The sequence below is a fragment of the Lissotriton vulgaris genome, chromosome 6 (genome assembly GCF_964263255.1).
Source record: "Lissotriton vulgaris chromosome 6, aLisVul1.2, whole genome shotgun sequence".
Classification (NCBI taxonomy): Eukaryota; Metazoa; Chordata; class Amphibia; order Caudata; family Salamandridae; genus Lissotriton; species Lissotriton vulgaris.
The window spans coordinates 835,749,475-835,776,720 of NC_141694.1; the positions used below are offsets into that span (position 1 = coordinate 835,749,475).

General features: G+C 48.6%; 2 protein-coding genes across 2 annotated transcripts in view; both read left to right on the forward strand.

Annotated features, from left to right (window-relative positions):
* The window catches only part of LOC147708073 (potassium/sodium hyperpolarization-activated cyclic nucleotide-gated channel 1-like), a 2,256,393-nt gene that overhangs the window by 722,827 nt on the left and 1,506,320 nt on the right, over nt 1–27,246 (forward strand). The window lies entirely within an intron of this gene.
* The window catches only part of LOC147708074 (uncharacterized), a 38,285-nt gene continuing 34,836 nt past the window's right edge, over nt 23,798–27,246 (forward strand). Inside the window, exon 1 of the mRNA XM_086925103.1 lies at nt 23,798–24,148. Coding sequence (XP_086781229.1) covers nt 23,798–24,148 — 351 coding nt within the window. The remainder of the gene's footprint in view (nt 24,149–27,246) is intronic.

Below are 27,246 nucleotides of genomic sequence, written 5' to 3' on the forward strand. Positions count from 1 at the left end.
GACCGCCAGTAGGTAAAATATATATATATATATATATATATATATATATATATATATATATATATATATATATATATATGGAAACCGAATCCTGGAAGGAAAGCACAGTCCTCCTCCACGAACTGCAAACCACCACACACCAGGAACGGACCAACACGAAGAGGTTAGAATTAAAGTGCAGTTTATTTAGCCATACACAACATGACGCGTTTCAGCCGGGTTTCCCCAGCCTTGATCACATGACGTGTTTAGGAAAGTAACACCCATAAATACCATGTATCAATTTAGACCCTCCCCTCTTTTTTTCATTGAGAGAGAAAACAGACTATGTCATTACTAAAGTTCATTGTGCATGAGTGCAAAAGATACAAAAGTGCAATCCTTTTTCTTATAAAGAAACAAAGTAGTTCAAAAATCATATTGAACATAGTATTCAACAACGTTACCACCATGTAAATGGTAATTGGAGAAGAATTTTTTGGATTATGTCAAATATATTAACACGTGGAAAAATCCGGGGCCAGTGCCCAAATCCTGTTCCATAAAATAGGGTTGCCAAAATTGCACCAAATGACAAAGATTAATTGATCATGGTAAAATACCCAATGTGCAAAAAGTGAAAATGTGGCTAATACTAGCCATACATTGTAGTGAGTTAAAATGAGATGATACTAGGGATGCAATTAAGCGGGACAGTTAGAAGCATAAGGAAATACAGTAATTCGTATAGTTTCGATCAAAAACAAGAGTTTGCAGAGTACCAAAATCGAGAAGGATCATTTAAACACATTATCAAATATATATATATGTAGTATAGAAGAACTTAAAATTATGAAATTTTAGTCGGATCATCACTGAGTGCAATAAAACAATTGGAGTATAAAGAGGTCAGTATTAACCCCTTCGCTGCTAGGCCTTTTCCCCTCCTGTGCTGAGCCCTTTTTTGGCTATTTGGGGTAGTGCGCGCTTAGGCCCCTGTAACTTTTTGACCACATAAGGTATCCACGCCAAATTTGCGTCCTTTTCTTCCAACATCATGTGGATTCCAAAGGTGCCCAGGGTTTGTGGATTCCCTTGGAGGGGTCCCAGAAATTAACCAAAATATAGTGATTTTTTTGTTTTTTTTCAGAAAAATGGGAAAACGGGCTGCAAATGAAAGCCTCTGGGTTTTTCCCTGAAAATGGTATCAAAAAAAGGTTTGTCGGGCTGAAATCTCCGTTTTCTCAGCTTTCAGGGAATGACAGTCTTTTGTCAGGGAACCAACATTTTTCACACAGTTTTGGCATTTTTCTGGGACATAGCCTATTTTTGCTATTTTTAGAGCTTTCCGCCTCCTTCCAGTTAATGGTAGAAAAGAGTTTGAAAGCAATAATGGATCCTAGAAAGCTGTACATTTTCGAAAAGTAAACAAAATTCTGAATTCAGAAAGGGGTCATTTGTCTAAATCCATGAAGGATTCTTTATCGAAACTAACAGTTAAATCTTGGAATATTAGAAAATTTGTTGAAAAAAACAGCCTTTTGTCTCAACGTTTTCACCTATAACTTTTTCTAATCTTGACAGCTCTTGGAAAGCAATATACTGTTACATCCGTTAGACCTTCCTGGTTGTGGGGATATATAGGACTTGTAGTTTCACCAAGAACCCGACGAACCCTGATCCAAAAACTGAGCAGCAACTTGCAATGTTTTTTTTTCTTTTACTGGATATAGAGCACTTTGTCTTCGAAAATGTATACATGGAAAAATCTGTATGAAAGACACCTATGTATTTCTGAATTGGGTACAAAATATAGAGTTCAGAAACAGTATATAATTGCACATTTTCAAAACTGGGAATACCAATACTAGCTTGAGAATTATTGGTCATTTTTCAAAAACATTTTTTTTTTACACAATGTCTGTCATTGAAAGGGAGAAATGCTAGAAAGCTCATTTGGTAATAACAGTTGATTTACAAATCTGAATTACCCGAAGTCTCCCGATAAAAACGGTACCTCACTTGTGTGGGTCGGCCTTGTGCCTGCGATAGGAAACGGCGCAAAATGCAACGTGGTCACACCTCAATTTTGCAGTTACAAATTGACCCTTTTATGGCAAAGTGCCTACCTGTAGTTTTTGCACCCTAGCTCTGCCGGCACCTAGGGAAACCTAGCAAACCTATACATTTTTGGAAAGTAGACACCCAGGGGAATTCAGGATGGGGTGACTCGACTGCCAACCACTAGGCTTTGTTACCCAGAATCCCTTGCAAAGTTTAGAATTTGACAAAAAAAAACACATTTTCCTCACATTTCTGTAGTGTAAAGTTCTGGAATCTGCGTGGATCAACAAATTTCCACCCACCCAGCGTTCCCCCAGGTCTCCCGCGAAAAATGGTACCTCACTTGCGTGGGTAGGCATAGTGGCTGCGACACGAAACAGCTCAAAATGCAACGTGGTTGCACTTCAATTTCCAGTGAAATCTTGTGCTTTTTGGACAAAGAGACTACCTTTTGTTTTTGAGTCCTAGCTCTGCCAGCACATAAGGAAACCTAGCAAGCCTATACATTTTTGAAAACTAGACACCCAGGAGAATTCAGGATGGGGTGACTCGTCTGGCTACCCCCAGGTTTTGTTACCCAGAATCCCTTGCAAAGCTAAAATTATGACAAAATAAACACATTTTCCTCACATTTCTGTGGTGGAAAGTTCTGGAATCTGCGTGGATCAACAAATTTCCACCCACCCAGCGTTCCCCCAGGTCCCCCCCAAAAAATGGTACATCACTTGCGTTGTTAGGCATAGTGGCTGCGACATGAAACAGCGCAAAACGCAACGTGGTCGCACCTCAATTTCACAGTGAAATCTTGCGCTTTTTGGACAAAGAGACTACCTTTGGTTTTTGATCCCTAGCTCTGCCAGCACCTAGGGAAACCTAGCAAACCTATACATTTTTGGAAAGTAGACACCCAGGGGAATTCAGGATGGGATGCCTTGTCTGCCTACCCCCAGGTTTTGTTACCCAGAATCCCTTGCAAAGCTAAGAATTTGACAAAAAAAACACATTTTCCTCACATTTCTGTGGTGGAAAGTTCTGGAATCTGCGTGGATCAACAAATTTCCACCCACCCAGCGTTCCCCCAGGTCTCCTGAGAAAAATGATACCTCACTTGCGTGGGTAGGCATAGTGGCTGCGACACGAAACAGCGCATAACGCAACGTAGTTGCACCTCAATTTCCCAGTGAAATCTTGTGCTTTTTGGACAAAGAGACTACCTTTAGTTTTTGAGTCCTAGCTCTGCCAGCACCTAGGGAAACCTAGCAAACCTATACGTTTTTGAAAACTAGACACCCAGGGGAATTCAGGATGGGGTGCCTTGTCTGCCTACCCCCAGGTTTTGTTACCCAGAATCCCTTGCAAAGCTAAAAATATGACAAAAAAAACAAATTTTCGTCACATTTCTGTTGTGGAAAGTTCTGGAATCTGCGTGGATCAACAAATTTCCACCCACCCAGCCTTCCCCCAGGTCCCCCCAAAAAAATGGTACCTCACTTGCATTGTTAGGCATAGTGGCAGCAACATGAAACAGCGCAAAACGCAACGTGGTCACAACTCAATTTTTCAGTGAAATTGTGCCCTTTTTGCGTGGATCAACAAATTTCCACCCACCCAGCATTCCCCCGGGTCTCCCGAAAAAAATGCTACCTCACTTGCCTGGCTCTGAATAGTGCCTGCGACAGGAAACAGCGCAAAACGCTACATGGTCACAACTCAATTTTGCAGTGAAATTGTGCCCTTTTTGGGCAAAAAGACTACCTTTTGTTTTTGAACCCTAGCTCTGCCGGCACCTAGGGAAACCTAGCAAACCTATATATTTTTGAAAAGTAGACACCCAGGGGAATTCAGGATGGGGTGACTAGACTGCCTACCCCAGGTTCTCTTACCCAGAATCCCCTGCAAAGCTAAGAAATTGGAGAAAAAAAAACGCATTTTCCTCACATTTCTGTGGTGGAAAGTTCCGGAATCTGCGTGGATCAACAGATTTCCACCCACCCAGCGTTTCCCCGGGTCTCCCGATAAAAATGGTACCTCACTTGCGTGGTTAGGCATAGTGGCTGCAACAGGAAAAGGTCCAAATCGTATGGTGGAGACATTACAATAACCAATAGCAAGATTACCTTCTTTTTTTTGGGGGGGGGGGGCTGAGTTTTTGGACGGGGGCTCGGCGGGCATCTTTGGAAACTACCAAACCAAAACAGTTCTGAAAACTAGACACCCGGGGGAGTCCAGGGAGGTATGGCATGCGTGGGTCCCCGAACGTTTTCCTACCCAGAACACCTTGCAAACCTTAAAATTAGGAAAAATAATCACTTTTCCAAACTTTTTTGCGTGGGATCACCGTGCCGGCAAAAATGTCCTACCACCCAGTGCTCCCCTTGTTCTCTCGAGTAAAAGGATACCTCACTTGTGTGGGTGCCCCAAAGCAGAACAGGCCAAAAATGAATGTTGAAAAATGTAGTATTTAAGTGTTACAAGTTAAGCCCCCCTGCCTTAGTCACAGGCCTTTGGCCCACCCACACAAGTGAGGTATCATTTTACTCGGGAGAACAAGGGGAACGCTGGGTGGTAGGACATTTGTGCCGGCACGGCGATCCCACGCAAAAATGTATGAAAAACTGTTTTTTTTACCTAAATTTATGGTTTGAAAGGATTTCTGGGTAGGAAAACACTGGGGGACCCACGCATGCCATACCTCCCTGGACTCCCCCGGGTGTCTAGTTTTCAAAACTGTTTTGGTTTGGTAGTTTCAAAAGACGCCCGCCGAGCCCCGGTCCAAAAACTCAGCCCCCCCCCCAAAAAGAAGGTAATCTTGCTATTGGTTATTGTAATGTCTCCACCATACGGTTTGGTCCTTTTCCTGTCGCAGCCACTATGCCTACCCACGCAAGGTAGGTACCATTTTTATCGGGAGACCTGGGGGAACGCTGGGTGGGAGGAAATTTGTGTGAGCCCAGTGACGCCACGCTTTCCCACACAAAAAAATTGTGTAAAAACTGATTTTTCCATCAAAAATTGAGGTTTGCAAGGGATTCTGGGTAATGGAACGTTGGAGGATCCACGCAAGCCATACCTCCTTGGAAGCCCCCGGGTGTCTACTTTTCAGAAATGTGTGGGTTTGGTAGGTTTCCCTACATGGCCGTCTCGCACGGGGACAAAAACCCAGGTAACCCCTCTTGCAAAAGCTGGTGGGATTGACATTCAATACCACCAGCTTTTGCAAGAGGGGTTACCTGGGTTTTTGGCCCCGTGCGAGACGGCCATGTAGGGAAACCTACCAAACCCACACATTTCTGAAAAGTAGACACCCGGGGGCTTCTAAGGAGGTATGGCTTGCGTGGATCCTCCAACGTTCCATTACCCAGAATCCCTTGCAAACCACAATATTTGCAGAAAAAATCAGTTTTTTCACACTTTTTTTGCGTGGGAAAGCTTGGCGTCACTGGGCTCACACAAATTTCCTCCCACCCAGCGTTCCCCCAGGTCTCCCGATAAAAATGGTACCTCACTTGCGTGGGTAGGCATAGTGGCTGCGACAGGAAAAGGACCAAATCGTATGGTGGAGACATTACAATAACCAATAGCAAGATTACCTTCTTTTTTTTGGGGGGGGGGGGCTGAGTTTTTGGACCGGGGCTCGGCGGGCATCTTTGGAAACTACCAAACCAAAACAGTTCTGAAAACTAGACACCCGGGGGAGTCCAGGGAGGTATGGCATGCGTGGGTCCCCGAACGTTTTCCTACACAGAACACCTTGCAAACCTTAAAATTAGGAAAAATATTCACTTTTCCAAACTTTTTCGCGTGGGATCACCGTGCCGGCAAAAATGTTCTACCACCCAGCGCTCCCCTTGTTCTCCCGAGTAAAAGGATACCTCACTTGTGTGGGTGCCCCAAAGCAGAACAGGCCATAAATGAATGTTGAAAAAGGTAGTATTTAAGTGTTACAAGTTAAGCCCCCCTGCCTTAGTCACAGGCCTTTGGCCCACCCACACAAGTGAGGTATCATTTTACTCGGAAGAACAAGGGGAACGCTGGGTGGTAGGACATTTGTGCCGGCACGGCGATCCCACGCAAAAATGTATGAAAAACTGTTTTTTTAACATAAATTTATGGTTTGAAAGGAATTCTGGGTAGGAAAACATTGGGGGACCCACGCATGCCATACCTCCCTGGACTCCCCCGGGTGTCTAGTTTTCAGAAATGTTTGGGTTTGGTAGTTTCCAAAGATGCCCGCCGAGCCCCGGTCCAAAAACTCAGCCCCCCCCCCAAAAAAAAGAAGGTAATCTTGCTATTGGTTATTGTAATGTCTCCACCATACGGTTTGGTCCTTTTCCTGTTGCAGCCACTATGCCTACCCACGCAAGTGAGGTACCATTTTTATCGGGAGACCTGGGGGAACGCTGGGTGGGAGGAAATTTGTGTGAGCCCAGTGACGCCACGCTTTCCCACACAAAAAAAGTGTGTAAAACTGATTTTCCCATCAAAAATTGAGGTTTGCAAGGGATTCTGGGTAATGGAACGTTGGAGGATCCACGCAAGCCATACCTCCTTGGAAGCCCCCGGGTGTCTACTTTTCAGAAATGTGTGGGTTTGGTAGGTTTTCCTACATGGCCGTCTCGCACGGGGACAAAAACCCAGGTAACCCCTCTTGCAAAAGCTGGTGGGATTGACATTCAATACCACCAGCTTTTGCAAGAGGGGTTACCTGGTTTTTTGGCCCCGTGCGAGACGGCCATGTAGGGAAACCTACCAAACCCACATATTTCTGAAAAGTAGACACCCGGGGGCTTCCAAGGAGGTATGGCTTGCGTGGATCCTCCAACGTTCCATTACCCAGAATCCCTTGCAAACCACAATATTTGCAGAAAAAATCAGTTTTTTCACACTTTTTTTGCGTGGGAAAGCGTGACGCCACTGGGCTCACACAAATTTCCTCCCACCCAGCTTTCCCCCAGGTCTCCCCATAAAAATGGTACCTCACTTGCGTGGGTAGGCATAGTGGCTGCGACAGGAAAAGGACCAAACCTTATGGTGGAGACATTACAATAACCAATAGCAAGATTACCTTCTTTTTGGGGGGGGGGGCTGAGTTTTTGGACCGGGGCTCGGCGGGCATCTTTGGAAACTACCAAACCAAAACAGTTCTGAAAACTAGACACCCGGGGGAGTCCAGGGAGGTATGGCATGCGTGGGTCCCCGAACGTTTTCCTACACAGAACACCTTGCAAACCTTAAAAGTAGGAAAAAAATCACTTTTCCAAACTTTTTTGCGTGAGATCACCGTGCCGGCAAAAATGTCCTACAACCCAGCGCTCCCCTTGTTCTCCCGAGTAAAAGGATACCTCACTTGTGTGGGTGCCCCAAAGCAGAACAGGCCAAAAATGAATGTTGAAAAAGGTAGTATTTAAGTGTTACAAGTTAAGCCCCCCTGCCTTAGTCACAGGCCTTTGGCCCACCCACACAAGTGAGGTATCATTTTACTCGGGAGAACAAGGGAAACGCTGGGTGGTAGGACATTTGTGCCGGCACGGCGATCCCACGCAAAAATGTATGAAAAACTGTTTTTTTAACATAAATGTATGGTTTGAAAGGAATTCTGGGTAGGAAAACATTGAGGGACCCACGCATGCCATACCTCCCTGGACTCCCCCGGGTGTCTAGTTTTCAGAACTGTTTGGGTTTGGTAGTTTCCAAAGATGCCCGCCGAGCCCCGGTCCAAAAACTCAGCCCCCCCCCCAAAAAAAAGAAGGTAATCTTGCTATTGGTTATTGTAATGTCTCCACCATACGGTTTGGTCCTTTTCCTGTCGCAGCCACTATGCCTACCCACGCAAGTGAGGTACCATTTTTATCGGGAGACCTGGGGGAACGCTGGGTGGGAGGAAATTTGTGTGAGCCCAGTGACGCCACGCTTTCCCACACAAAAAAAGTGTGTACAAACTGATTTTCCCATCAAAAATTGAGGTTTGCAAGGGATTCTGGGTAATGGAACGTTGGAGGATCCACGCAAGCCATACCTCCTTGGAAGCCCCCGGGTGTCTACTTTTCAGAAATGTGTGGGTTTGGTAGGTTTTCCTACATGGCCGTCTCGCACGGGGACAAAAACCCAAGTAACCCCTCTTGCAAAAGCTGGTGGGATTGACATTCAATACCACCAGCTTTTGCAAGAGGGGTTACCTGGTTTTTTGGCCCCGTGCGAGACGGCCATGTAGGGAAACCTACCAAACCCACACATTTCTGAAAAGTAGACACCCGGGGGCTTCCAAGGAGGTATGGCTTGCGTGGATCCTCCAACGTTCAATTACCCAGAATCCCTTGCAAACCACAATATTTGCAGAAAAAAATCAGTTTTTTCACACTTTATTTGCGTGGGAAAGCGTGGCGTCACTGGGCTCACACAAATTTCCTCCCACCAGCGTTCCCCCAGGTCTCCCCATAAAAATGGTACCTCACTTGCGTGGGTAGGCATAGTGGCTGCGACAGGAAAAGGACCAAACCTTATGGTGGAGACATTACAATAACCAATAGCAAGATTACCTTCTTTTTGGGGGGGCTGAGTTTTTGGACCGGGGCTCGGCGGGCATCTTTGGAAACTACCAAACCAAAACAGTTCTGAAAACTAGACACCCGGGGGAGTTCAGGGAGGTATGGCATGCGTGGGTGCCCAAACGTTTTCCTACACAGAACACCTTGCAAACCTTAAAAGTAGGAAAAAAATCACTTTTCCAAACTTTTTTGCGTGGGATCACCGTGCCAGCAAAAATGTCCTACCACCCAGCGCTCCCTTTGTTCTCCCGAGTAAAAGGATACCTCACTTGTGTGGGTGCCCCAAAGCAGAACAGGCCAAAAATGAATGTTGAAAAAGGTAGTATTTAAGTGTTACAAGTTAAGCCCCCCTGCCTTAGTCACAGGCCTTTGGCCCACCCACACAAGTGAGGTATCATTTTACTCGAGAGAACAAGGGGAACGTTGGGTGGTAGGACATTTGTGCCGGCACGGCGATCCCACGCAAAAATGTATGAAAAACTGTTTTTTTAACATAAATTTATGGTTTGAAAGGAATTCTGGGTAGGAAAACATTGGGGGACCCACGCATGCCATACCTCCCTGGACTCCCCCGGGTGTCTAGTTTTCAGAAATGTTTGGGTTTGGTAGTTTCCAAAGATGCCCGCCGAGCCCCGGTCCAAAAACTCAGCCCCCCCCCCAAAAAAGAAGGTAATCTTGCTATTGGTTATTGTAATGTCTCCACCATACGGTTTGGTCAGTTTCCTGTCGCAGCCACTATGCCTACCCACGCAAGTGAGGTAGCATTTTTATCGGGAGACCTGGGGGAACGCTGGGTGGGAGGAAATTTGTGTGAGCCCAGTGACGCCACGCTTTCCCACACAAAAAAATTGTGTAAAAACTGATTTTTCCATCAAAAATTGAGGTTTGCAAGGGATTCTGGGTAATGGAACGTTGGAGGATCCACGCAAGCCATACCTCCTTGGAAGCCCCCGGGTGTCTACTTTTCAGAAATGTGTGGGTTTGGTAGGCTTCCCTACATGGCCGTCTCGCACGGGGACAAAAACCCAGGTAACCCCTCTTGCAAAAGCTGGTGGGATTGACATTCAATACCACCAGCTTTTGCAAGAGGGGTTACCTGGGTTTTTGGCCCGGTGCGAGACGGCCATGTAGGGAAACCTACCAAACCCACACATTTCTGAAAAGTAGACACCCGGGGGCTTCCAAGGAGGTATGGCTTGCGTGGATCCTCCAACGTTCCTTTACCCAGAATCCCTTGCAAACCACAATATTTGCAGAAAAAAATCAGTTTTTACACACTTTTTTTGCGTGGGAAAGCGTGGCGTCACTGGGCTCACACAAATTTCCTCCCACCCAGCGTTCCCCCAGGTCACCCAATAAAAATGGTACCTCACTAGCGTGGGCAGGCATAGTGGGTACAACAGGAAACGGTCCAAATCGTACAGTGGCAAATTAAGTTTTCAATTTGAGAGCGTGTGATTCAAGGAAATTGTGACAGACAATTTCAAGTTTGCAGGAGATTGTGGAAAAAAATCAACAATAAAATTCACCAGAAAGACATGACCATATACTTCCATGGTTTAACAATAAAATCTAAATTTAGTAAGTTATTTATAGCTATAATGTACACCGTAACAGAGTTACTCAAAAGTCAAACATTCAAGCACGGCTAACTATTCCTCAAAGACACACACATACAGGTTGGATTTGGCACGAGGGCGAGTGATGGTTCAGTACATAAAATTTTATTAACAAGATATTTCAAAAAATGAAATGCTCTGTCAATAAATAAATGCATAAAATCGAACCAGTGACTCCCAACTCGTGAGCTGTAAAGCCACGACAAGGCACCAACCGTTTTACAGGCCATTCACGCACCTTTCATACCTGTTACACACCAGACCATTGACACCATCCGGAAGGAAAAGCAACACATTACAACATTCACAAAAAGGGACAAGGTACACCCTACTTCTAAAAGGGAAAACAAAAACAAATATTACTGGACAGCCATCTAAACCGCAAACACACACACATACTGGTTGGATTTGGCACGAGGATGAGTGATGATTCAGTACATACAATTTTATTTGCAAGTAATTTCACAAAAATGAAATACACTGCGTATAATTGAAAGTATGATAAACTGAACCACTGACTCACAGCTCGTGAGCTGTAAAGCCACGTCAAGGCACCAACCTCTTTACAGGCCATTCATACACCTTTCGTACGTGTGACACATACAAAACATTCACACCGCCAGCCGCGGACCCATCACATTACAACACTCACACCAGCAGACAGCGCCATTCAAGGGCCCATCACTTTCACACGCCCATATATCTGCCACAGCAACTACACAAAATGATGGACTGCGTAGAGTGTCACTCAACTAGCAGTGTATGTAGTGACCAACAGAAAGTTTGTACTCACACACCGCCAGCCGAGTGCCAGACCACCCACATCACCATCCAAGCACCAGACCATGCACACCGCCAGCCAAACATCACTCAGCGCACACCGACAACCAAGTACCACTCCACGCACACCGCCAGCCAAAAACCACTCCAAGCACACCGCAAGCCAAGTGCCACTCCACGCACACCGCCAGCCAAGCACCACTCCGTGCACAGACAGCCAAGTATCGCTCCACGCACACCATCCAGCCATGCACCACTCCACACACACCGCCAGCCAAGCAGCACTCCGTGCACAGACAGCCAAGTACCACTCCACGCTCACCATCCAGCCAAGCGCCTCTCCACACACACCACCAGCCAAGCACCACTGCACACACACCACCAGCCAAGCACCACTGCACACACACCACCAGCCAAGCACCACTGCACACACACCACCAGCCAAGCACAAGTCCACGCAGCCCACCAGCCAACCACCAGTGCACACACACCACCAGCCAAACACCAATCCTTGCACTCCACCAGCCAAGCACCAAGTCCACACACACCACCCGCAAAACACCAAACCATGCACTTTGCCAGGGAGGCACCAATCCACACACACCTCCAGCCAAGCGCCAGTCCACGCACACCGCCATCCAAGCCCCAGCCTGCACACACCACAATGACATTTAGAATTGTTCTTTTAAAAAAAACACTAAACAAATGGAAATACCTACAAATCAGCTTACACAAATTCTAAAACTAAACACATTGCACTAAAGCCAAACCTTGAAACAAACCAAATTTTTAAACAGAATACAGACCAGGCAATTCACTTTACAGCTCATTAAAACTCCCAAAACTTATTTTTCGTGTGGTATGATTTAAAACAAGCAGACAGACACAATCCAGGCTTAGAAGGACAGTCAGGGCAGTACATACGAGACTCCTTCCGCACGCCTCTGCGCCAACAGACTCTGCATCTTCTAGTCGGAAAGTCTTTTGCGCTAGTGGGAGGAATGAATTCAGCAAAGTGGCGATCTTTCAATCTCGCCACATCCTCCACCACTCCAAATCTAGGAACACTTGCCTGCTCCACTAGTTCAAGGCTGCCTATTACAGACTCCTGAAACTTAACAAAAGGCATCTTCGACTCAGGACAAGACTTCTTGAACACAACAAAAGCATTGAAGGATGCCAAATGGAAAAGATGAATAGCCAACTTCTTGTACCAAACGTAAGCCTTTCGAACAGCATCATAAGGTTCCAACCTCTGATCTACTCTGTCAACACCACCCATGTACTTATTGTAATCTACAATGCACACAGATTTGCGCACTTCAGCAACCTGACCCCAAACAGGCTGAGGTACAGTACTTTCGTCATGGATAGTAGTCAGCATGTACACATCTCTCTTGTCTGAAAACTTCACAGCCAGAAGCTCCCCACATCGCAATGCAGTAGACTGTCCCCGCACAAGCTTTTTGCAAACAAGTTCCTTTGGGAAACCTTTCCGGGTACTGCGCATTGTGCCACAAGCAACAGTGCCCACTTTGGCCAACTCCTTGAACAACCGCACACCAGTGTAGAAGTTATCTACATACAAATGGTGGCCTTTGTTAAATAATCCTCTACCTAGTTCCCACACAATTTTCTCAGTCACTCCAAAAGTGGAAGGACAACCAGTAGGGTTAATGCTGGACTCCTTACCAGTGTACACCCTGAAATTGTAGACATATCCAGTCTCACTGTCACACAACATATACAGTTTGATTCCATAGCGTGCCCTCTTACTAGCAATATACTGCCTAACAACCAAGCGGCCCTTGAACAATAGCAAAGACTCATCCACTGCAATTTCTTTTCCAGGAGCAAAGATCTCAGAAAAACGATCAACAAAGTGATCAAGGACAGGCCGAATTTTAAACAGACGGTCACAATCAGGGTGATCGCGTGCCAAGGCTAAACCATTATCAACAAAATGCAACATCCGAAGAAGAAGCAAAAACCGATCACGACTTATGACTGCTGGAAATATAGCTGTTGTCATCAAGGGACTAGTGGACCAATATGAAGACATTGATGGCTTCCTTAGCAAGCCCATCAAAAAAGTTAATCCCAAAAACTTCTTCATCTCTTCAACATTTGTGGGAGTCCACAGGGTAGCTCTAGAATGGGGCTTAAGACTGGCACTGTTGTCCCTCAAAAACTGTTCTGAATACAAATTGGTTTGCTCCACAATGTCTTGCAAAAACACATCGTCCATAAACAACTGAAAAAAATTTATTGGCTGAAAATTCTCAGTATTCACTCTACACCCAGGAACACCAGTGAACTCTGGCAATGCCGGCTGCACCATGCCAGGGGGAACCCAGAGGCCATCAACATCAACGGGGGGAGCAGCCACCCCAGCCTGCAGACCAGAAGCCACTTGTTGCTGTACACGTACTGGAAGCCTAACAGCCACAGATACTTCTGGCTGCACATCATCAACAGAAAACATAGCATCCCCAGAAGGCTCTTGCTGCACTACACCACCGGGAAACAAAGCAGGTCCAGATGCATCTTGCCGCTCTACAACAATGGGAAGCCTAACAGCCCCAGATGCCTCTTGCAGCACTTCACCAACGGGAAGCCCAACAGCCTGAGAAGCTTCTTGCTGCACTACACCACCGGAAAACAAATCAGGCCCTGATGCATCTTGCCGCTCTACAACAATAGGAGGCCTAACAGCTCCAGATGCCTCTTTGCGCACCACAGCAATGTGAAGCCTTTTGGGCGCAGGCTGCAGCCCACCTGCCTCAAGCCGAGGTAAAAAGAAAGGAAACCTTGCAGCCCTAGGAAGCAGCACAGATGCCTCTTGGCCCACTACCGGCGCACCAATGTCCTCCGCTACCATAGGCACTTCATCAGCACTAGAAGAAGATTCATCATCGGATGATGATGAATTCAGGCAAAGAGAAAACTCACTGCCTGAATCTTCTCCACCAACCTCCAGCTCCGAATCGGAGCCAGTCTCTGAACCATGGTCAGAGGAAGACTCAAAAAGCAAACTAAGAACCTGCTGAGCAGTAATCCTGCGACTAGCCATTATCCTTACAAAGCAAGAAGACAGCACACACGAGTGAACAACAACCTACACTGTGCAAAGTAAGAAGTAAACAAGGTAAGGCTTTCACACAAATATCAATACAATCCAAAACAATTTCACTCTTACCAAATACAGCTACACTCACCAGCACCTACTCTGCAGCAAAAAGAAATGATATCCCACTAGAAAGAAAAGAAAAAAAAACAGATTAGAAATCAAAGTGCACATCAAACACTAATGCTGAAGAAAAAAAAACACAGAGCCATACAAACTGCTATAAGTACAACCTTTTCCAAAAAGACAAACATCAAGGGAAAGTAGTACAAAATACATTCACTTACCAAGCACAAGCAACTACACAAGCTGCAAAACCAGCAGTAACAGACCCGCAAAATACAACAATCCAAACAGCAAAAGCCTGGAACAAGACAAAAATAGAGAAGATAAAAAAAATGACAACCACATTTCACAAACAATATAACAATTGAAAGAAACACAGAATTTGCACCCCAAATTTACATTCTCACAGAGGGGCCATCAAATAGGGCAAAGACCAATTGGGATTAGATGAGGTTTAACATCAAGACACTGGTTAATTTTTTGAATTTATTTTACTGCCTAACCCCTTTGGTGCCAGTCGGTCTTTTGCTCCTACCAGTACCCCCATCACACGGGGGCAGTAAGGACATTCACACACCTTTCGTACGTGTGACACATACAAAACATTCACACCACCAGCCGCGGACCCATCACATTACAACACTCGCACTAGCAGACAGCGCCATTCAAGGGCCCATCACTTTCACACACCCAAATATCTGCCACAGCAACTACACAAAATGATGGACTGAGTAGAGTGTCACTCAACTAGCAGTGTGTGTAGTGACCAACAGAAAGTAGGTACTCACACCGCCAGCCAAGCGCCAGTCCACCCACACCACCATTCAAGCGACAGACCAAGCACACCGCCAGCCAAACACCACTCAGCGCACACCGACAGCCAAGAACCACTCCACACACACCGCCAGCCAAGCACGACTCCGTGCACAGACAGCCAAGTACCACTCCATGCACACCATCCAGCCAAGTACCACTCCACACACACCATCCAGCCATGCGCCACTCCACACACACCGCCAGCCAAGCACCACACCGCAAGCCAAGCACCACTCCACGCACACCGCAAGCCAAGCACCACTCCACGCACACCGCAAGCCAAGCACCACTCCACGCGCACCGCAAGCCAAGCACCACTCCACGCACACCGCAAGCCAAGCACCACTCCACGCACACCGCAAGCCAAGCACCACTCCACGCACACCATCCAGCCAAGCGCCACTCCACACACACCGCCAGCCAAGCACCACTCCGTGCACAGACAGCCAAGTACTACTCCACGCACACCATCCAGCCATGCGCCACTCCACACACACCGCCAGCCAAGCAGTACTCCACGCACACCGCAAGCCAAGCGCCACTCCACGCACACCGCAAGCCAAGCGCCACTCCACGCACACCACAAGCCAAGCACCACTCCACTCCACGCACACCGCAAGCCAAGCACCACTCCACGCACACCGCAAACCAAGCACCACTCCACACACACCGCCAGCCAAGCACCACTCCGTGCACAGACAGCCAAGTACTACTCCACGCACACCATCCAGCCATGCGCCACTCCACACACACACCATCCAACCATGCGCCACTCCACACACACCGCCAGCCAAGCAGTACTCCACGCACACCGCAAGCCAAGTGCCACTCAACGCACACCACAAGCCAAGCGCCACTCCACGCACACCACAAGCCAAGCGCCACTCCACGCACACCGCAAGCCAAGCACCACTCCACGCACACCGCAAACCAAGCACCACTCCACACACACCGCCAGCCAAGCACAACTCCGTGCACAGACAGCCAAGTACTACTCCACGCACACCATCCAGCCATGCGCCACTCCACACACACCGCCAGCCAAGCACCACACCGCCAGCCAAGCACCACTCCACGCACACCATCCAGCCATGCGCCACTCCACACACACCGCCAGCCAAGCACCACACCGCAAGCCAAGCACCACTCCACGCACACCGCCAGCCAAGCACCACTCCACACAAACCCCAAGACAAACAGCACTCTGTGCACAGACAGCCAAGTACCACTCCACGCACACCACCAGCCAAGCGCCACTCCACGCACACCGCCAGCCAAGCGCCGCTCCACGCACACCGCAAGCAAAGCACCACTCCACGCACACCGCAAGCAAAGCACCACTCCGTGCACAGACAGCCAAGTACCACTCCGCACACACCATCCAGCCATGCACCACTCCACGCACACCGCCAGCCAAGCACCACTCCACACACACCGCCAGACAAGCAGCACTCCGTGCACAGACAGCCAGCCAAGCAGCACTCCGTGCACAGACAGCCAAGAACCACTCCACGCACACCATCCAGCCAAACACCACTCCACACACACCGCCAGCCAAACACCACTCCACACACACCACCAGCCAAGCACCACTCCATGCACAGACAGCCAAGTACCACTCCACGCACACCATCCAGCCAAGCGCCACTCCACAAACACCGCCAGCCAAGCACCACTCCACGCACACCGCAAGCCAAGCGCCACTCCACGCACACCGCAAGCCAAGCACCACTCCACGCACACCGCAAGCCAAGCACCACTCCACGCACACCATCCAGCCAAGCGCCACTCCACACACACGCCAGCCAAGCACCACTCCATGCACAGACAGCCAAGTACTACTCCACGCACACCATCCAGCCATGCGCCACTCCACACACACCGCCAGCCAAGCAGTACTCCACGCACACCGCAAGCCAAGCGCCACTCCACGCACACCGCAAGCCAAGCACCACTCCACACACACCGCCAGACAAGCAGCACTCCGTGCACAGACAGCCAGCCAAGCAGCACTCCGTGCACAGACAGCCAAGAACCACTCCACGCACACCATCCAGCCAAACACCACTCCACACACACCGCCAGCCAAGCACCACTCCGTGCACAGACAGCCAAGTACCACTCCACGCACACCACCAGCCAAGCGCCACTCCACGCACACCGCAAGCGCCACTCCACGCACACCATCCAGCCAAGCGCCACTCCACACACACGGCCAGCCAAGCATCACTCCATGCACAGACAGCCAAGTACTACTCCACGCACACCATCCAGCCATGCGCCACTCCACACACACCGCCAGCAAAGCAGTACTCCACGCACACCGCAAGCCAAGAGCCACTCCACGCACACCGCAAGCCAAGCGCCACTCCACGCACACCGCAAGCCAAGCGTCACTCCACGCACACCGCAAGCCAAGCGCCACTCCACGCACACCACAAGCTAAGCCACTCCACGCACACCACAAGCCAAGCGCCACTCCACGCACACCGCAAGCCAAGCACCACTCCACGCACACCGCAAACGAAGCACCACTCCACACACACCATCCAGCCAAGCGCCACTCCACACACACCGCCAGCCAAGCACCACTCCGTGCACAGACAGCCAAGTACTACTCCACGCACACCATCCAGCCATGCGCCACTCCACACACACTGGCAGCCAAGCAGTACTCCATGCACAGACAGCCAAGTGCCACTCCATGCACACCATTCAGCCATGCGCCACTCCACACACACCGCCAGCCAAGCACCACACCGCAAGCCAAGCACCACTCCACGCACACCGCCAGCCAAGCACCACTCCACACACACCGCCAGACAAGCAGCACTCCGTGCACAGACAGCCAGCCAAGCAGCACTCCGTGCACAGACAGCCAAGAACCACTCCACGCACACCATCCAGCCAAACACCACTCCACACACACCGCCAGCCAAGCACCACTCCGTGCACAGACAGCCAAGTACCACTCCACGCACACCACCAGCCAAGCGCCACTCCACGCACACCGCAAGACAAGCGCCACTCCACGCACACCGCAAGCCAAGCGCCACTCCATGCACACCGCAAGCCAAGCCCCACTCCACGCACACCGCCAGCCAAGCGCCACTACACACACACCGCCAGGCAAACACCACTCCGATTTGCCCCAAGGGGGGGCAGAAATTCAAAAACATAATTACTTGCCACCAGGAAGAGACCCTTGCCCAAGGGGTCGCTTCCAAAACATATACATTGCCCCAAAACAGATCCCTGGTGCCAGTGGGGAATTTCTGCCCCCACCTGGGGGCAAAACAACTAAAAAAACGGGCCGATTTGCCCCCGGGGGGGGGGGGCAGAAAAACGAAAAGATTATCGCAGCCCACCTGGAAGCGAACCTTGCCCAAGGGGTCGCTTCCTAAAAGCTAATTTCAAAATCCCTGGTGCTAGTGGGCATTTTCTGCCCCCCCCCCCCGGGGGCAAAACGGCAAAAAAACGGCCCTATTTGCCCCAAGGGGGGGGGGGGCAGAAAATAAACAACAAAATCAAGGCCCCCTGGAAGCGACCCTTACCCAAGGGGTCGCTTCCCAAAACAAACATTGCCCTAATAAAAAAACCCTGGTGCCAGTGGTTTATTTCTGCCCCCCCCCGGGGGCAAAACGGCCGAAATAACGGGCCGATTTGCCCCCAGGGGGAGCAGAAAATCGAAAATAAAATGGCTGCCCACCTGGAAGCGACCCTTGCCCAAGGGGTCGCTTCCTAAAAGCTAATTTCAAGATCCCTGGTGCTAGTGGGCATTTTCGCCCCCCCCCCCCCCGGGGGCAAAACGGCAAAAAAAAACGGGCCAATTTGCCCCCAGGGGGGACAGAAAATAAACGACAAAATAAAGGCCCCCAGGAAGCGACCCTTACCCAAGGGGTTGCTTCCAAAAACAAACATTGCCAAAACAAATAATCCCTGGTGCCAGTGGTTTATTTCTGCCCCCCCCTGGGGGCAAAACGGCCGAAATAACGGGCCGATTTGCCTCCAGGGGGGGCAGAAAATCGTCAAGAAAATGGCTGCCCACCTGGAAGCGACCCTTGCCCAAGGGGTCGCTTCCGAAAAGCTAAATTTTCAATCCCTGGTGCTAGTGGGGGCATTTCCGCCGCACGATCGCGACGCTGTGCGCGATCGTGAGGCAGAAATGCCCTGCAAAGAGACTTCAGGGGAAAGGAAAATCTCTTTCCTCTCCCCTGATGCCTCTTTGCGGCCCCAAACCCCCGCCGGAGTCCAGAAATCCTAGCTTCTTCGACGGCGCTCAGGAAGCAAATGGCTTCCCGAGCGCAGGGAATCCCTGATGATGTCAGCGCGCGCTGTGCGCGCTGACGTCATCAGGGATTCCCATGGGGGGGGCGGGGGCGGCAGCGGAAGCTCTTCCGCTGCCGCCCCCAGCAAAACAACGAAGATCAGAGAACCTCGGGGGGAGCGCCAGCGCTTCCCCCGAGGGTGGGGCTCATGACGAGCTGGGCTCGTCATCAGCACACGACCACTGTGCACCATGACGAGCCCAGCTCGTCATCAGCATCGAAAGGGTTAAACTGATAAAACTCTCATAGACTGTCATATTAACACAAACTAAAATATCCAAAATTAATTTCAACACCAGAATTTTATGTTAAAATTCATTGCAATCAATAAAACCAATATCCATAATAGAAAAACCAAAGTTCATATATATACACATATATGCACATTCAATTAGTATAAGAAGACCACAATCAGTTAAGGATAGACACTTGATGAATATAAAATCAAATAAATGAGGATAAAACGTTGATGTTGAGCCCAACATCAGCATTACAGATAACCAATTATGTATAAGACTCAATAACGATAGTACTGTTCTAGAAAGTTATATAGCTGTACTTATAAAAAGTGGGCCAAATCTTCCCCTGTATTAAGACCATTAGGTATCTTAGTATTAAGTCTTACTATGTAATGACTCTCTAGTTGGCGGAGTTTCTTTTCTCTGTCACCACCCCTTATATATATATATATATATAAATAAGCAACTGCAGCCTCATAAACATCAGAGCTGAATAATGCTGTAAAGACTCACCATTATATCATGAAAACATGCATTAGAAACAGGGAAAAATGACAATAAAACATGTTTTGAATCTGTTTTAATGCTCAGCAGACAGCAGTAAACCTCATAAAGGACTGGAAGCATAGACAGCTCCCAGGCTGCATTGCAAAAAAACACAGTCTAAAAAGACTGAAATGTTAACTCATAGCAACATAGAGATAAACTGGCACAGTGCCTTTAAGGCACTCATGACCCCCAGCTTCCCATCATGCCTCAGGAGTGACAGTTAGGTCGGCTGTTCTTTCAGGTTCCTTCAGGAAGGATCCTGGTAACACAGCTCCAATTCTTTCTGGTTTTAGTCAGAAATAATCTTTATTTTTTACCTTACTTTGACGTCTTTCACCTTCTGAAGTAAGAGGCTGTCCTTTTTTGACAGTTTTGGGCATTTTTTCTCTCTCAAAATGCCATCTCTTTTTGACTCCTGCCCTTCTTGTGGTAAAAAGAAGGCCAAGACAGACTCACATGAGGTCTCTATCCTTTGTTTGCCTGAGGACCATGACCCTAAGACCTGTGCCAGGCTCTGTCCAAGAGAACATAGAAGGACAGGAAAAGAATTCGCCTGTATGGCCTGGCAGAAAGAGAGAGGAAGGTCTCCGGTGGGGAAGGGCTCCAAGAGTACTAGAACACCGTCTAGAAGCAAGACCTTGCATCCTTCAACATCAGCCTCGGGCTTGGCACTGAGAAAACCACCACGGTAGGTCATTTGTCTAAAAAAAGACCTTCGACAGCGGGCTCGCCATCGAAAAGACACTCAGGTACGTCGTCGACGTCGAGGATTCGTGACCCTCCGCCGTCGTCAACTCGGCGACGATTGGTGCCGAGGAACAGAAGCCCTCCGCCATCGTCAACCCGGCGACGATCGGCGTCGTGAAGTATCAGCCCTCCGCCATCGTCAACCCGGCAAAGATCGGCGTTGAGGAGTAGAAGCCCTCCGCCGTCGTCAACCCGGTGACGATCGACGTCGAAGAGTAGAGGCCCTCTGCCGTCGTCAGCACCACGTTCGGCGTCGAGAGCTGGTTCCCCGCCGTCATCGCAAGTCCATCAGCGGTCGACGTTGAGAGTCCTCCGCCGTCGTCAGCCCGGCGACGATCAGCGTCGAGGATGGGAACTCCTCTGTCATCGTCTCGACGGCGTTCGGCGTCGAGGATAAACACCCCTCCGCCGTCTTCTCGAAGACCTTTGACCTCGAGGATAGACACTACTCCGCCGTCGTCTTGACTCGGCGTCGAGCATGAGAAGTCCTCCTCCGACGTCTTCACACCGATGTTTGGCGTCGAGGCACAGACATCCTTCATCTGGTCCGGAGCGGCAGCGGTCGCCGTCGATTCGACGCTTGACGTCGAGCAGAAGGGAGGTCCAGGCGTCATCTGCTACGACGTCGAGAAGTCAGGACCCATCGAGACCAGTCACTTCAGACTGAAGATCGACGCCTAGGAGGCATTCCGGTTCGACGTCGATGGGCTTACGCCAGATGTCGAGACCTGCCTCAGTGAGATCTAAAGAAGGATCGGTGGTCCTAGTGACGGAGACTGCCTCACGCCATTCTTCTTCTCACTCCTCCCAGCAGCCTTCTACAAAATCAGCCTCTCCAGAAACTAGCAGTCCTGCACATCAGTCTCCATCACATCAAAGGGAGACTTCCTCTGCTGTGCATTTGTCCCTGAGTTGGCTTCTCCCCTCGCACCACTGGAAAGATTCTGGTGCGGCACGACGGGTGCAGGAATATGCCAGTCCTATCCACAGGCCACCTCTTGAAAGACTGGTGCAAGAAGTGGACAGGGCGAGTTACCCTAGGCTTGGAGAGCGCATGGAGGGATACCGTGAGAGAAGGCATGACAGATTATGTTCCCCCAGACGAGAGGAACGCACCGACAGATCGCAGGGACGAAGGCGCAGTGCCCATCGCAGAAGTAGGAGAACACCATCTACTTCTTCTACCCACCCCTCAAAGAGGGATTACTCCCCTACATTGTCGGACAGTCCTATCTCGAGGGTCTCTCCGATAGATGACATCAATACCTACCATGAGGTGCTTCAGAGAGGGGCCCAGAAGCTCAATATCGAGATGTCTGTCCCTCAGATAGCGACAACAGTGATCTTCGAGACTCTGCATCAAAATGCAGCGTCGCGTCCATTGCTACCCTTGGTTCCAGGTATTCTTGAACCTGTGATGGACACCTTCCTATCGCCAGCTACCATCAAGGCGGTGCCGGCTCGAACCCAAAAGAAGTACAAGCCAGCTTCTTCAGACCCTGTCTTCGTGAAGACGGATCCGCCTGCAGACTCAGTAATCATTGCTGCAGCACAGAAGACACATGCTGTTACTGCCTCTTCATCGGTTCCCCCAATAAAGAAAGCAGGTCCCAGGACTCTTGGGGATGCAAAGTTTGCAATTCGGCAACTTCAACTCTAAAGGTCTCCAGCGCGGCTGCGTTGTTAGGCTGCTACGACAGGGTGTTATGGGACTCTTTGGATCTCTTCAAGGAAAAGCTGCCAAAGGAAGACCAGAAAGACTTAGTCACCAAAGGATCTCTGGTGGCAAACCAGATGATCAGTACAGCAGCGGACGGCACTACGCTATCAGCGCATTCTTACGCTCATGGGATCTGCGCCAGAAGATCATTGTGGTTGAGGATGACAGGGCTCAAACCTGATGAGCAGCAGAGAATCTTAAACCTCCCATTCTCTGGTTCCTCTCTCTTTGGCACCCAGGCAGATGAGGAGATGAGTAGAATGAAGGCTGAGCTTGATACCTCAAGGCCGTCGGCTTGGAAAAAAAGAAAGAGTTCAAGCGTTGGTACAAGCCCAACCAGCGCAAGCGTTCCCAACAGAGAGTTCAAACCCCTCAGTGGTCCCAAGGCAAGAACTAGGGCAAGTCCTAATATCAGGGCCGTAAATCTAACAGAGGTCGAGGTGGTCACCAGCAACACTCTCTACCACGGCCAGAACAGGAGGGAAGTCATGAGCAGTGGCTTCCTCTGGCGCCGTTGCCCACTCCAGTGGGAGGAAGTCCTTCGGAACATCTGGCAGAGTGGTGCATCATCACAAAAGATCGTTGGGTGCTCAATATACTGCACAATGGATACACACTACATTTCTGTGTGGTTCCAAAGGCCATTCCTCCAAAAAGATCTCATCCTCACCAACTAAAGTTACTCCGGCAGGAGGTGAAAGCTCTTCTACAAAAACAAGCTATAGAAGAAGTTCCTCCCTCTTAGCGAGGAAAGGGAGTCTACTCCAGGTACTTTCTTGTGCCCAAAAAGATCAGGAGCACAAGTTCAGACCTATCCTGGGACTTCGCCTTCTGAACAGAGTCATCGTCAAGGAGAAGTTTCGCATGTTGTCCCTTTATCAAATATGTCCACATCTACAAGTAGGAGACTGGATGTGTTTGGTGGACCTCCAAGATGCGTACTTCCACATACCTATTGCTCTGCGTCACCGCAAGTATCTGCGGTTTGTGGTCAGACACTAACACTACCAGTACAAAGTCTTGCCCTTCGGGCTCAAGTCCGCCCCACGAGTCTTTACCAAGTGCATAGCAGTGGTGGCAGCAACCCAGCACAGAAGAGGTCTGTTCATCTATCCGTACTTGGACGACTGGATTCTCAAAGGACCATCCCCTTGACAGGTGGGGAGCGACTTCCAAGTTTGTCTGCAGCAGTTACATGACCTGGGCCTTCATGTCAACATGGAGAAGTCAGTGCAGCAACCCACCCAGACGAGCCACTACCTAGGATCAGTTCTGGATACAAGCACAGGAAAAGCGTTTCCTTCGGAGGAGAGGCTTTCTTTGATGCAGCAGAAGTGCAGGACTCTGCTTCAGACGGAACATCCAACCGTCTGGCAGGTGGCATCCCTGTTGGGATCAATGGCTTCCTGCATATTTCTCATCCCCAACACCTGGCTGAGAATGCGGCCACTGCAGCAAGATCTTGAAGACAAGTGCGATCAAGCAATGGGTCGCTGGGAAGATCGAATTGTGCTCTCCCAAGCAGAAAGATCCTCCATCAAGTGGTGGACTCAGACTCAAAATCTGTTGGTGGGAGTTCCATTTCACCAGACACTTCCAGTACAATCGTTGGTGACGGATGCCTCTCTGCAAGGATGGGGGCGCACATGGGGTGCCTTCAGATGCAGGGATGGTGGTCCACGTAGGAACAGTCCTATCACATTAACATGTTTGAATTACAAGCAGTCCACCTTGCTCTGAAAGCTTTTCTTCCGGCGATCAAGTCCAGCCCCGTCCTGATCCAAACAGACAACATGACCACCATGTTTTATCTAAACAAGCAGGGAGGTACACGGTCACGCCCTCTCTCCCTGGAGTCTCAGGCGATCAGGCACTGGCTGCTGGCCCGAAACCTCTCAGTGTAGCAGTACACCTTCCAGGAGAGCAAAACATCAATGCGGACACCTCCAGCCGGCACTTCGAAGATCAGCCAGACTGAGTGCTACACGACGAGGTGGTGGCGGATCTTTTCCATCGTTGGGGTCGTCCATCAATAGATTTATTTGCAGACAACGAAAACAAAAAATGCCACGCCTTCACGTCCAGATTCCACCATCCAGGGACAAGAGGGAATGCGCTTTTGATGGATTGGTCAGGGACATTTGCCTACGCCTTTCCTCCCCTGCCTCTGATCCCAAAGGTGGTGTCGAAGCTCATCAGATCCAACATGAAGACTGGCCGCGGCAGTGATGGTACCCGGATCAGTTGTCGGTACTTCCACACAGGAGACTGCCTTGCAGAGCGGACCTGCTGAAAAGATGGACGGGAAGATTCTCCATCCCAACGTTCCCTCTCTGAACTTGACAGCATGGCTCCTGAGGTTCTCCAATACGGACATTTGAAACTGCCACAATATTGCATGTACATTTTGAAAGAGGCCAAAAGATCCTCCACACGAGCGTCATATGCGCTCAAGTGGAAGAGGTTCTTCCTTTGGTGTGTAGAACATCACTTTGATCCTACAAAGGGGCAGGAGGATGTCATTCTTCCTTACCTTCTGTATCTAGCTAAATCAGGGTTAAAGTAGGCTGCGATCAGGGTTCATTTGGCAGCCATTACGGCATACAGAAAATCACCTAGCCAACCCTCCTTTTTCCAAATGCAGATGGTCAAGGACTTCTTGCAGAGGTTAAAAAAAGTATATCCCCATGTTCTAAACCCTTCTCCTCCATGGGAGCTGAATCTGGTCCTATCCAAATTAATGGGCCCCCCTTTTGAGCCAATTCACAAGGCCTCTTTTCAGCATTTGTCTTGGAAGGCCGCTTTTCTAGTAGCGATAACATCAGCGTGCAGAGTAAGTGAAATCCGAACTCTGTGTGCGAAAGAGCCTTACACGGTTTTTCACCATAACAGGGTTGTCTTAAGGGCTCACCCTTCTTTTTTACCTAAGGTTGTGTCTGATTTTCATATTAATCAGTCAATCTCACTGCCATCCTTTTTTCCAAGCCCCGCGACTCCTGCTGAGAGGTCGTTGCATTCCTTGGACCTCAGAAGGGTTCTTAAATTCTATCTAGAGGGGACCAAGGGCATATGGAAAACGGATCAGTTATTCTTAAATTATGGTGCCATGAGGACAGGCTTCCCAGCTTCTAAAAGATCCATTTCCAGGTGGATCGTATCCTGCATAAAATTGGCTTACCAGCAGGCTAAAAGACCCTTGTTGTTGTCGCCTAAAGCACACTCCGCTAGGGGGAAAGTGGCAACAGTGGCTTTCTTGCATGATGTTCCAATGTCAGAAATATGCAAGGCTGCGTCCTGGAGATCAGTTCACACCTTCACCAGGCATTATTGTCTAGAATCCAATTCCAGAGCTGATACTCAAGTAGGCCAAGCCTCCTTGAGGAATCTGTTCAGATAGTTTTTTATCTATCCTGGCTTAGTTATCTGAGCTTATCGGTTAATGTGCCTTTATTTGCCTTTATTTTCCTTTGCCCGCTGGTGGATGAGGTGTGGCTCGCTATTCTATTCTAGTGCTTATGACTATTGATGAGGATCCCCTGGAAGAGAAGGATTAGTTACTTACCTGTAATCCTAGTTCTCTTCCATGGGTATCCTCATCAAAGTCATAAGCAACCCTCCCGCCTCCCCGGGCAAAGGATTATGGTATTTTGAAGGTATTGTCAACTCTTTGTGCCATGGCTTTTTAGTCACCGCAAAGAACTACTGACCTGACTGTCATCCCTGAGGCATGATGGGAAGCTGGGGGTCATGAGTGCCTTAAAGGCATGGTGCCAGTTTATCTCTATGTTGCTATGAGTTAGCATTTCAGTCTTTTTAGACTGTGTTTTTTGCAATGCAGCCTGGGAGCTGTCTATGCTTCCAGTCCTTTATGAGGTTTACTGCTGTCTGCTGAGCATTAAAACAGATTCAAAACATGTTTTATTGTCGTTTTTCCCTGTTTCTATTGCATGTTTTTATGATATAATGTGGTGTCCTTACAGCATTATTCAGCTCTGATGTTTATGAGGCTCCAGTTGCTTATGTATATATATATATATATATATATATATATATATATATATATATATATATATATACATATATATATATATATAATATATACATATATATATATATATATATATATATATATATATATATATATATATATATATATATATATATATATATATATATATATATATATATATATATATATAGATATATATATACCTACTGGCGGTCGCCAGTAGGTATATATAGTTAGGACCTAGTTTCCATAGGAAATCCGCAACATTCTATTGGGAATAACTTTGGCGCCGGTTGATGAATCTTCGCGAATTTCTCAAAGAAGATGGCCCGCTCCGCTCCTTCCCTGAAAGTTTTGGGGGGATTCGTCAAGTGGGGGCTGAGAAAAACGGGGGGGTCCCAAAACGTGTTTTACCCATGTTATTTTCCGTAGGACGATTAGACACGGCTACAGCCCGAACGGCTGAACGGAATTACTAGAAATTTGGCAAAATGGTAGAGTCTGATTCGCAGATCACGCTTTTGCTTAAATGGTGTAAATCTCTCCAGTAGTTCCTGAGAAAATTAAAAGTAAAAAAATGTATATATCTTGGCGGAGCCTAACCACACATCTCATCGTGAGATCTGATTGGCTGTCAGCAATTCATCCAAGAAGTGTT